Source organism: Betta splendens, chromosome 11 (assembly GCF_900634795.4).
Source record: "Betta splendens chromosome 11, fBetSpl5.4, whole genome shotgun sequence".
NCBI lineage: Eukaryota > Metazoa > Chordata > Actinopteri > Anabantiformes > Osphronemidae > Betta > Betta splendens.
In genome coordinates, this window is record NC_040891.2 from 957,965 (window position 1) to 971,474 (window position 13,510).

Below are 13,510 nucleotides of genomic sequence, written 5' to 3' on the forward strand. Positions count from 1 at the left end.
CAATTAAAAGTGTCTGTCTCCACCGTGGTTTGCTTTCGTCTCCCCCGTGTCCGCAACTTGTTTGCGCCACGTGAGAGTGTGTGTTACGTCTTTTTGGCTTGTAGATGGCGATTGACTTCCACTTTTGGTCCTAAAATATTGTAGCTGACTGCGTTATATAACCTCTCGGGAGCAGTCTGAGTGGGAGCAGTCTTTCAATTTTAATTATTGGAAAAACAGTTTCTCATCATTATCATTTGACCCACGAGACAACATCATCGTATTATTTAGTGCATGGATCGCCAAGACTACAAACTGGTCGCCTGTGGTGGACAATTATAGTATTTAGTATAGTTATGTACGTAAGTAAGTTATGGCAAATTATGGCAGTTTAAAACCGAAAATAAAGGCTGAACGGTGCGCCCTCCTGCGTGCAGCATTTGATTTGTGGCAGACAAGCTGCTACAATTTAAAAAAGTGAATAAGGAAGATCTAGACCAGGGGTCGGCCACCTGTAACACAGACGTTTTCAATGGAAAAAAAAAAAAACCCTGGGAGCCGCAGGGGGCGGCAATATTATATTATTTGAGAACATTCAACATTTGGTTTTTATTTCAAAGAAAACATAAAAGTCAGGGCTCAGAGGTTTAACATTTTATATCTTATCGACAGAAGATCGTAGCAATTAACAGCATACTCTCTTTTAGCTACTGCCGAAAATGGAATTTGAGCAACGATCAAACATATTCAGATTGTTTGCAGACAAAAACATTGTCAAGGCATCGACAAGCACAGCTACCTCGCGTATCCCTGCTTCAAACAGCTGCTTTAACTGAGAGCAACACGCTGAGAGCAACCAGCAATCACCAGTCAATCTGGAAACGCATTCGTCGGCAGTGGTTAGGACACTTTAGGGATGTGAATTGGGGAGGAGACAGCGCTACCGACTGAAGAGTTACTGAACAGAGTCTTCCCCGCTGACAGGCGCTTTCATTTGATAATGCACGTACCTTGACTGACATGGAGCTTAGCTCTCTGCTAAGACTGCTGCCCCGCGACACATCCTCGGATATGCTTCGATTAAAAATTAAAAGCAGAGGGTAACGAGAGTAATGAGTAACACATTTTTTTTCATTTTTTTTTATTTTTGCCTGGTTTATTGTTTTTTAAGGTGCTTTGATTAAAATTCATTTGCCGCTAATAGCAAGAGAAACGAGAAAGCCAGTGAAGGTGGATGGATGGACGGATGGAAACATCAAACAAGTTCTGCAGACACAGAGTAAACACGTAGGAACAAACATGTTGCTGTAATGCGGCACTGTAGATCTGCTGAGTTCTAGCGTCCCATCAAAATTACGATCGACAACTGATGTAAAACAAATTCCTATGATTATTACGGTTATTTATGCATAATCTACGGTACTGCAGTGAAAACACTAGTCACTTTGAACTGCTACGATTGTACAGTATACATGTAATACTGTAAAAGCACTGTTACACTGTACTGTAGTGTTATACTGTTGATCATATTTAAGTATTCTAAAAATGGCTTTTTGCATTGTAGTTTGATAATATTCAGGACAATGGTGATGTGCAGTTTGTCATAAGAAACAGATGTAAGCAAAAGAAGTAAAGTTGAATACTGAACAAAAAAGTTTGATGTTGGTCAAGTAACTGTCACAGATCTTGCTCCCTACAGTAGCTCGGGTTTTGTTTATCTTCCTGTTTTGTTTTGTTATTTACGGTCTAGTTCCTGTTTGTATTAGTTTCGTTCTACTTCACGATTCAGTCAATGTGATATCAACGTGATACCTCCAGCTGCATCCAATTACTAATCAAGCTCTATATTTAAGTTCCACTCCGTGCCTCGCTCTCTTGCCAGATTGTTTGTTGTCTCGTGAGCTCCGTATCTACTTTCCAGCATTCATATCCTGTAAGTCTTGCCTGTAAAACAAACCTTGATCTTGTTTTATGCCTCTGCGTGGATCTGATTTGCCTGTTCCCTGCCTGTACTGTTACTCTGCCAACCTGTGTACTTATCTACGCCTGTCCGACAATCCAATGAGCATTAAGTTTCTGCAGGTCTGTTAAGTTTTATGCTTGTGGGTGAGGTAGCTTGATTGTAAGGCTGTAAGACACAGGCTCGCAATTCTCACTGTCACTATCCTGGGTTTTGGCCAGAACACCACTTCAAGGCCAGGAAGATATTGGTTGTAGGTGCGGTGTGGCAAGGAGGAGACATAGATGGGTTTGGTCTGTCTGTATTTATCCAACACACTAATTTTTATTTAAATTAACAATTAACAGTAAAAGTGTGTAAACAAATAGTATATACGTACCACCGACACAACATTATAGGAGCCTTAAACTAATCAGAATAAACAGGATAATCAGAACAAAAGAATGATACCAACACAGGTGCCTAACAAAATGTTAGCTATGAGCAGTGGTTAGCTAACAACTAACTAAACATACTACACAAACTTGGTGTGCAACAGGACCAACAGGTCAACAACTCGCCCACTTACTACTGTATGTGCACACACGCACACCCTCGTTACTGTGTGGCTGGCTGTTTATGAGGCCGCAAAATCGTCTGCTCCCGTGTCGGTTCCGCAAACCGAGACCCCTTCATGGACTGTGGTAATTCCCATGGTTAAACGCATCGTCTCACGGAGCCTTTTGTACAGTGCTGATGAGACATAATTTACCCACTTTAAATTGTAAAACAATCTCTCACTGTATTCACCCAATAAACTTAAACTGCTATAGATCATAAACTATTAAAGATATTAAAGATTTGAATGATTAATGCTGTAGTTAATCGTCTGGAGACTGATTTGAAGTTTAAATGGTGTCTGTATGTTGAAGTATATTGAGGCAGTTAAAGCTGAAGCACAAATAAGAAAACCATTTCAATAGTAAAGATTTGCTGAAGGAAATTTCTAACTTTTTAAAAAGTCAAATGGTATCCCACCTGTCCTTACAAAACGGAATATTTTGATATTGTAGTAGAGAGTATGCAGGACTGAGGGTTTCTTTGTATTATAGTTCCTTGGTCTTTGTTTGTTTTCCAGGCTTGGGACCCCCTGCAGACCAGACGGTGGTCATTGAAGAATTTCGCTATCTGTCCCAGAAGCTCTTTGTATCTGTGTCCGTCTTTGCTGGGTTGGGAATCCTGCTAGGAATTGTCTGTTTGTCCTTCAACATTTACAACAGCAATGTCAGGTACTGAAGTTTACCTTTACAACTATGCACATCAGTAAAGATGAGTTTTCACTCAGGAACAAACTGATGAACAAGGAGAATTTAACATGTAACAATAGGCAGTATTCTCTTACTTATTAACTCCAGAGTTACAGAGTTCAAACACTGCCAGCTCACCTGGCCATTGAGAATTCACAAATTCACAAAACTATACTGACAAGAGCAGTGTTGCATAAAACCAAGATATTGGGATACCGAGACTGGGCAAACACTTAGCTCTCCAGCTCAGCGCCTGGAGAGCCAAATTCAAATCTTGCCTTGGGCATGTACTTTTAGTGTAACCTGTACCACCACCAAATTAAATCTGACCTATTGTTTACACTATACAAATGTTTGACAATTTTACATGATGATAACAAAAACAACATAGTGCACAAGCAGAAGACTCGTCTAGCTACATTTGACTGGGTAATAGAGGACAACAAACAGATTCGAGCTTTTGGCTGGTGGTTTAAATTTATTATAGAATTTTGAAGATATAATAAAAAATAATGAGTGTGAGTGTGGGGGGGTTGTCTGACTGACGGTAAGCATGTCGTATCACTTCCGGTTACTGAGGTTTGTTGCTGCTACGTGTGTATGACGTTACTCTCTCCTCTCCTCTAAATATTTTATCTCCTTATATCTGGTAGCGACAGCTGAGCGTCGCAAAACAAGCTTGTAACACTCAATGGCCTTCGCCTGGGGGCAGAGCAGGCGACATTGAGTCTTATCTTATAGGTCCATGCACACACTTTTTTCATGCTACACAATGCTAAAGAATTGGACCTTGATGTCTCAGTAAGGTGTCCGTAACTTTTCATGCCAAAAAGCGCTGTAGATCGCCTACATGGACCGTCTGAAAATGTATGTTTTAAGCTCTCGTCCACAATGCTCTGCTTTAGGTAAGCTTTAGGTAAGCGCATAGCCGTGATCCCCCGCGGGAATCAAACGTCAGGGTCACTGAATCCAACAGCGAAACTGGCTAACTCGTCCTCGTAGTGTAGAGTTCAACCATATGTTTGATCCAAAATCTGACTCTGAAGACGAATGTGAGGCTTTTGAAATAGTTACACTTCGACTGGCGCAAGGTACGTCTAACTGGCAGATTCACATTTAATTTAATTTATTGATTTATATAATACGCAACTTGATTAGCTGCTAATGCTAATACTAATGGTTGCCAATAAAAATCCTGAATTAATACAACAGAATATTCATAACACAACTACAGCCTGTTTGGGAGCATAGCTTGATAAACTAATATAAACTCATTTTTACATGTTAATTTCTTTCTCGTGCTGCTGCTGTGTCAAAATAATTTTTCCATAATGGGGTCTTCAGCTGCAGCTTATATTTTGCTGTATTTATCTGTAATTAAGTGCCAATGTACAGTCGTAGCACTTCAAAGCGACCACCTTTTTTACAGCAGTACGTGCGCGTCGCCAGCGCGCCACGGGTAAGGATTTTTAATCCTGCAGCAAGCTGAAAAAAATCAGGGTGCTAGTCTTGTGTTAACCACCAGGTGGCGCAAAGATGTGAGGTCCGACTGTTCATTTCTATCTGTGTCTGCACATTAAGCACAAAAAACGATGGCATGGTATTGTATCATTAAATGTAGAGTAGTTCATTTTATATTATATTTAAATTTTTTTATAAATTAATTATTATAAATAGTTAGATTATTATGCGCCTTTGCTCGCTAGTGTGGGCTAGTGTTTGTTGTCAATTGCCGAAGCTGCTGATGTTTTTACACAGTTTTCAGGCCAGCCGAGAGACACAGTCCCTCCTCCAGCCAATCCAATAGAATAATATAAGTATAATAACATAAAATAGGAATCTATATTTATTCATCAATCTGTGTTATAAATGTATTTTATATGCATATTTGCACTCGTCTTCTGGTGTGTTGATCATGAGGAAAAAATACAAAACAAACTGGATTCGTTTCGTTTCGTCCTCTCTTTATATGAGCGACAAACGGAATTCAAGTGTTGTTGTTTTTTCGACACAAGGCATGGAGTTGGATTTAAAGCTGATTTTTCGTTTTGAGAAAAAAGCAGAGAACAAAAAACTAAGTCGTTCTCTCGTTATAGCAGCGTTTAAGTTTAACCAAACTCTTAAAATTTACTCCGACCGCAATGACCTATAGTTTGCTCTGACTCTGAATGAAAAGCCCGAATGACAGATGATGTGTCCAGGTAGAGCTTAACCAGAAATGTATGCATGTGATAATGCAGGCAACGAGAGAATCGGGGAAGTGGCGTCACCGTCTGAAGCAGACAGTGATGTGACGTTCCAACGATGGTGCTGAGGAGCCGCTTATTCATAGGCAAAGAAAAACGGAATCTAATCACAGCACCGTGTTAAAACCAAATAAACGAGCTGAAAACAGTGTTTTCAAAACTAGACCTGGAATTAGATTTAAAGCCGTTTCCCGTTTTCTCGTTTTGTGGAAAAAAAGATTTTATTCTGGGGGACAAATCAAACAGTTGGAACATACACGGACCGTTTTCCGTTTCTCAATTAAAAAGAAACAAACGGCATTTATTCAAAGCAGCGTGTTAAAAACGAAAAAACAAGCTAAAAAGATTTAAAGCCGCTTTCCGTTTTCTCATTTGGTTTCAACGATTTGGTGCAATTAAACAGTTAAAACACTAAGACATAGGCAATGTGCCCTTTAAACGGAAGCTGCAGTATTATACTTTACCGTAATGACATTTACCACAATATCTGCAGAAAAACAATGTTTTATTACACAGGCAACACAGTGGATTTGGAACTCGCTCCGCGCGAGTTACAGCGTGTGATGTTGATTCAGTTGCAAAGCAAACTTCAAACCCCATCCCCTACTACGTATTGGCACAGAGATACTTTAGCTCCGAGACAAAGAAAAACTCCATGGGAGATCGGGCAGCGTGATCAGCTGCACCTACGTAGCTGTGAGACGCCAAAACCTTTCACTTGACTTTTTTAAACGCTCTTCTTATGGTATTTAACACAGGTCTGGCAGACTACCACTGCTAACTTGTAGAGAATATCATATAATAAAAATAAATAAATTGTTTCTCTGCTGCTACAGCCTCGGCTGCGTTGGGTTGTTAGTGTCCCTTTCACCTGTACCATATGAAATGTGTTCCTAAGAAGTTGATCAGCCGCTTTCAGAATCAGAATCGTTTTTATTCCCCAGGTTTAAAAAGGGCAAACATTATTTTTATTTACAAAAAAAATAAAACGTTCACATGTGATTTGTCCGCTTTGATGTAGACAAAACTCTTGAAAGCATTTTACTTTACATTCCGTTTATTTTGTTAGTCCCACTTTCATATGTGTCTGATTAATAAAAGTGGGCGGGGCTATCAGCCCCGTAGCAAAGGTAAGCGCTGACTGTGGGGGCTGGGCGCATCAACATACAGGACAAAGACCTGTGTTCCTCTGCCACAGCCTCCTCTTTCAGCCTGTTGTAATTGCAAATGCTGCACTGAGCTCTCTTTTACTTTGATGAGTTTTGTGTCTACATGAAAGCGGGTAGAACAACGTCCATGCGTTTGTCACCGCTGAAAGCGGCTGGTGAACCTCTTAGGAACATGGCTGTAGCTCTGCAATGACTTTATGTGGTACAGGTGAAAGGGAAAATAACGAAATAAACGGAATATAAAAAGGAAACGCTTTCAAGCGTTTTCTGTTTATATTTTTAATGCACATTTATTAAAACTGTACTATCGTTTTTTCGTAATTTTTGGTGACGTTACAGTGCAAACCGTATGGGATTTTTTTTAAACAAATAAAAATAATGTTTGCCCTGTTCAAACCTGGAGAATAAAAACGATTCTGATTGTGAAAGCAGCTGATCAACTTCGTAGGAACACATTTCATGTGGTACAGGTGAAAGGGAGACTAACAACCCAACGCAGCCGAGGCTGTAGCAGCAGAGAAACGCAGATCTTTGTCCTGCGTGTTGATGCGCGTTCCCCTTCCCTCAGTGTCCCTGCTCTGGGACGTGGATGGCCACGCCCACTTTCATTAGGAATAACGAAATAAACAGCTGGTTAACTTTGTAGGAACACGGCTGTAGCTTTGCAATGACTTTATGTGGTACAGGTGAAAGGAATAATAACGAAATAAATGGAATATAAAACGGAAACGCTTTCAAGCGTTTTCTGTTCACCCAAACTTGATGGGTGTACAGTCATCTTTTCAGAAAATTTTTAGCATTTGCATGTTGTTGTAAATGAAAAACGAAATCAACAAAATCTATGTTTAAAAAAACAGTGAAGACTTCCGTGTCTACATGAAAGCGGGCAGAACAACGTCCGTCTATGACTCACTGCTGAAAGCGGGTGGTGAACCTCTTGGGAACATGGCTGTAGCTCTGCTAAATAATACAGGCAGCCAGCCCTATTAATCATTTGTTATTTTCTTGTATGCCAAAATATAAAAATGTAATGTTCAGTAATTACAACTTCTGCTTCCACCGGGATTCGAACCCAGGGTAAAAAATGGACACGTCAAGGCTGTTAACAATAAACAAACCATTACACCACGGAGGCATTGTGATGTGGCTCTACATGGGCCTATATAACATAAGTTTAAGACAGCCTCATAAAGGCCAGTGTGGGGGTAGACGCAACACAGCTCCAACGCGCTGAAAACCCGGTGATACCGCGCTGAAAATGCAAACAGATTGCCGTAAAGGCTGACACATTGAAGTGCTACGACTGTAGGAACAGTGAATGCCTACAGAGGCATGGTGTGACTGATACTGATATTGCATGCATTGCAAGATATTGCATGTTTTTATTACTTTTATTAATTAATTAAATTAAAATTTCGATACTTCTTACCTCAAGACGCCTGAACCAGTTGCCAAACCTACTGTCATGTATAGTTGATGATCCAGGACTGAGCCAGTATGATGTAATGTGTATTTATTACAGAACACATTTATTATACAGTATATCAGACAATTACACATGCATGGAATAAATCAGTATCTCCGAAATTAAACAATTTTAGAACATTTTACTATTTACAGATTAATCATAACGTACCTGGGAGCTCTGGTTTACAAACATAGTTTTGGTTCTAAATACATACTGACCTAATATATTTTTTATTTCTTTTAGTAAGGTGTATGATATATCAAGTGCTAATATATAACTAATAGAAATGTAGTTATCGTTTTTTTCTTCATAAATTTTACAGTACTATGTCTGTGTGTATCTCAAGTCATTGCAGGTATCTAGCCTAGAGAAGTTTTGTCAGCTGGTGCTGGGGACATCTAGGGTGAAGTGTTCAAGTTGTCATCCCACCTTCCCTGGTCTGGGTCAAGACAGTGTTTCCTGAGGGACAAGGCACCTATGTTGGATTTAGACCACCTGTGAAATACCTAAATTATTGTTTTCGTGGCAATACCTCAATAAAAGTTGAAATATTGTAAAACATTTGTCCCAACATTTTTTCCCTCATAAAAATTAGTTCATTGAAACAGCAATAGTCAAAGCCAACTTTATTGTCAACCAATGCACCAGCACTATAATGCTGAATAAGTTACCTTCACAGCTCAATGTGTAGACCACAAAATGAACGGGTAGGATTCATGGGGGCTGGGGAGATGTGACGGTCTTTTTTTTCTTCATCACGTTTTGGAAGACATCGCTAATGGCTAACCAAAGGGCGAACAATCCTGATAATGAAGGATCCCTCAAAGGGTACAGTCCCATCCAACTACCGACCAATAACCTGTCTCTCCACAACATGGAAGCTCAAGTCAGACATCATCGCAGCTAAGATAAGTGGGCACATAGGTCAATACATGAGCGAAGCACAGAAGGGCATTGGTAAGGATACCAGAGGAGCCAAACACCAACTCCTGGTAGACAGAACAGTCACCCAAGACTGCAGAGTGCGACACACCAACCTGTGCACAGCCTGGATCGACTACAAGAAAGCATATGACTCAATGCCACACACATGGATCACTGAATGCTTGGAACTGTACAACATCAATAGAGCTCTAACAGCCTTCATTGCAAACTCGATGAGGTTGTGGAGAACCACCCTTGAAGCCAACGGAAGGCCACTTGCCCAAGTATCCATCAAAAGTGGCATATACCAAGGAGATGCACTGTCCCCACTGCTGTTCTGCATAGGTCTGAACCCTTTCAGCCAAATAATAAACAAGACTGGCTATGGATACTGACTTTGGAACGGGGCCACCATAAGTCACCTCCTCTAAATGGATGACATCAAGCTGTATGCCAAGAGTGAGCGAGACATCGACTCGCTGATCCACACCACCAGGATCTACAGCTCGGACATCAGGATGTCATTCGGGCTCGAGAAATGTGGGAGGATGGTGACAAAGAGAGGCAAGGTAATCCACACAGAAGGGGTCTCACTCCCAGAAGGAACAATAGCAGACATTGAGGACAGTTACAAGTACCTTGGAATACCACAGGCAAACGGCAACCTTGAACAGGCAACAAGGAATGCGGCAACAGCCAAATACCTCCATTGAGTAAGGCAAGTCCTAAGAAGCCAGCTCAATGGCAAGAACAAATCCCAGGCAATAAACAGCTACGCCCTGCCAGTGATCAGATACCCTGCGGGAATAATAAGGTGGCCAAAGGAAGAGATACAGACCACAGATGTTAAGACAAGAAAGCTCCTCACCATGCATGGAGGGTTCCACCCCAAATCCAGCACCCTGAGACTGTACGCTAGCCGCAAGGAAGGAGGCCGAGGACTAGTGAGCTTGAGAGCCACTATCCAGGATGAAACATCCAAGATCCATAAGTACATCAAGGATAAGGCCCCGACAGATGACTAGTGAGTGAATGTCTCAGACAGTGGAGAACAGAGGATGAGATGCTGGAAGAGGGACCATCATGGGAGGACAAGCCCTTACATGGGATGTACCACTGGAACAGAACTGAAGTGGCTGATCTCAACAAATCCTACCAATGGCTTGAAAGGGCTGGGCTGAAGGATAGCACAGAGGCACTCATCCTGGCCGCACAGGAGCAGGCCCTGAGCACAAGAGCCATAGAGGCCCAGATCTACCACACCAGACAAAACCCAAGGTGTAGACTGTGCAAAGAGGCCCCTGAGACAGTCCAGCACATAACTGCAGGGTGTAAGATGCTGGCAGGGAAAGCATACATGGAACGCCATAACCAAGTGGCTGGCATAGTATACAGGAACATCTGCGCAGAGTATGGAAACCCCAAGGTCAAAGTGGGAAACACCACCAGCAGAACCAGACTGGATGTGGGCGGCCATCTGCCTCGACCGGTTGGGGTGAGAGGATAGAGAGAAAGAAAAGCACAGCAACAACAACAAGAAACAACAGGCAACAACAGAACACAGGCAGGATGGTTGGACCAGGGACTGGATACAGGCAGGATGGTTGGATCCGCAGCTGCCCATCACAGACACCAAACTTTGAGTCCTATGATACCTGTAGGTGAGGACAGAGAGGGAGAGAGATTGGGGGGGGGGGGGGGGGGGGGCGGGGAGAGAGAGAGGGAGAGAAGCACAACTACTGGAGAGAAAGAGACAAGGTTAGTTAAACATGGGACAATGGTGGGAGGTTATTGGACAGAGGAGGTAGAAGGAAACAGAGGAGCTCAGTGTAAAAATTAAGTCCCCCAGCAGTCTATGTCTATTGCAGCTTAACTAAGAGATGCTTCCTGTGACTAGCAATAATTGCCAGTGACCTGAACCATCTCTAACTATAAGCCTCATCAAAAAGGAAGGTTTTAAGCCTGGTCTTAAAGGTGGAGAGTGTGTCAGCTTCTCGAACCTGAAGAGGGAGATGGTTCCAGAGGAAAGGAGCTTGGTAGCTAAAAGCTCTGCCTCCCGTTCTACATTTAAACACTCTAGGAACCACAAGTAGCCCAGTGCTCTGAGAACGAAGTGTTCTGCTGGGAGCATAAGGAACTATGAGGTCTTTAAGATAAGAAGGAGCTTTATGGATCAGTTTCTCTGCATCGCTCTGAGAGAGGATGCTTCTGATTTTAACTATATTTCTAAGGTGGAAGTAGGCGGTTCTGGAGATTTGTTTAATGTATGATGTAAAAGAGACATCCTTTCATCCAGGATTTGATGTCTTTTAAACAACTCTGAATTTTGACTAGTTGTTCTGTTTCATTTGGTTCCAAGGACATGTATAGCTGAGTATCATCTGCGTAAAAATGAAAATTAATAGAATGCTTTCTAATAATCTCACCTAGAGGAGACATGTATAAGCTAAACAGAATTGGACCCAGCACAGAACCCTGTGGTACTCCATAGCTAATCCTTGTGCATGTGGAGAATTCATCATTAACATGAACAAACTGGAATCTGTTCAACAAATAGGATTTAAACCATCCCAATGCTGTTCCATTAATCCCGATTCTATGTTCTAGTGTCTGTAATAGAATGTTATGATCAATTGTATCAAATGCAGCACTAAGATCTAACAGGACAAGGACAGAAACTAGACCATTGTCCGAAGCTAATAAAAGATCATTAGTGACTCTAACCAGAGCTGTTTCTGTGCTATGATGTTTTCTAAATCCTGACTGAAAATCGTCATACAGGTTATTCCCACGCAGGTGGCCGGATAATTGTTTAACCACTATTTTTTCAAGAATCTTGGAAATAAAGGGTAAATTTGAAATGGGCCTATAGTTGGCTAGTTGTCCAGGGTCAAGGGTTGTTTTTTTCGGTAGAGGTTTGACCACGGCCACCTTAAAAGCCTGTGGTACATAGCCTAGTTGTAAAGATTGGTTGATTTGATTTAATATGGACAAGCTGATTAAAGGTAGAACTTCTTTGAGTAATCTGGTTGGGATTGGATCTAAAAGAAAAGTGGACAACTTGGAAGAGTTGATTATTGAGGTTAACTCCATGTGAGTTATGGGGAAGAAGCTGTCTAGGTAAGACAGAGGATTTAATAAATTTAAAGTTGATGGATCTAGACAGTGCTTTCTGTCATTTGGAAGAAGTCGCTGCTGAATGTTGTTTCTAATGATGATAATTTTGTTAGTAAAGTAGTTCATAAAGTCATTGCTGCTGAGATTTAAGGGGATAGTAGACTTAATACAGCTATGACTCTTTGTCAGCCTGGCTACAGTGCTGACAAGAAACCTGGGGTTGTTTTTGTTTTCCTCAATTAGGGAGGAATAATATGTTTTTCTAGCAGCACAAAGTGCTTTTTTATATTTCATTAGACTGTGCTTCCATGCAATGCAGTTTACATTTATTTTGTTGGAACACCACTGTCTTTCTAGTTGTCTAGTCCTTTGCTTTAGGCTGCGGATCTCTGAGTTATACCACGGAGCTAACCTCCTCTGATTCACTGTCTTCTTCTTCAGAGGAGCCACTGTGTCTAACATTGTACGTAGAGAAGCTGCAGCATCATCTACAAGACAGTCAACCTGTTCATAAGGATTAAGGTGACTGTTCTCTGTGTATCTACAAGACATTGACATCCACATGGATTTTTTATTTGTTCTAATTATACTATGTATTACTGTATTGTAATGTTTAGCACTGACAAAGACCAAAAGCTTCCTCAGTCTGAGGGAAGTTCCATATTATCCTCCAGTTTAGCTTCACTTCACAAGAACTGGCTTGTTACGTGAACAAAAGACACAAAAGTGAGTAGGTGTGATGAACCCTCCCCCAAAAAGAACTGTAGAAGCTTGTTTCTGCTATAGAACTGAAAGAGTTGACATTACTCAACTTTCACACAACTTCACCTGAGCCATGAAAACCAGATATGTTTGTAAACTGCTTAACGAGAAAATTCTCCATAGATCCATAACTTTAAAGGTTTTGCTCAAATCAAGGCTTTGTTAACATAATGCTGTATGAAGGAATTTAGTGTCTGTCCATACAGTAGGTCACTCTCAGAGGACCAACAGTCTAGTGGTTAATTAAGGCACAGAAGCTCACAGCTAGAGACTGGTTGTTTGATCATTGTCTCTGGTGTCTTTTATTTACCACACAAATTCAAGTGACACAAAATCCAGAGATCTGCACACCCCATTTTTTGTTGACAAGGCGAGAAGAATCAGACAAGGCAAAGCGCATCAGTGCCTCAAGAATGGACAGACATTGGGCCTGGTTGTACAGGTTGTACATCATCATCATCGGCCGAGATTGTGACGGCTGTGCAGGAACCTTCAGTCTTAGTTAGGTTTTGCATTATCCTCTATTTACAATAGGCTTCACTTCACACCTGTAAAGAACTGGCTCATCAATTGAACAAAGGACTGTGAGAAGGTGTGAA

General features: G+C 41.3%; 1 protein-coding gene across 3 annotated transcripts in view; it reads left to right on the plus strand.

Annotated features, from left to right (window-relative positions):
- The window catches only part of gabbr1b (gamma-aminobutyric acid (GABA) B receptor, 1b), a 142,978-nt gene that overhangs the window by 86,068 nt on the left and 43,400 nt on the right, over nucleotides 1–13,510 (plus strand). For all 3 annotated transcript variants that reach the window (XM_029167437.3, XM_029167438.3, XM_055512974.1), the window contains exon 10: nucleotides 3,057–3,207. In XM_029167437.3, coding sequence (XP_029023270.1) covers nucleotides 3,057–3,207 — 151 coding nt within the window. The remainder of the gene's footprint in view (nucleotides 1–3,056; nucleotides 3,208–13,510) is intronic.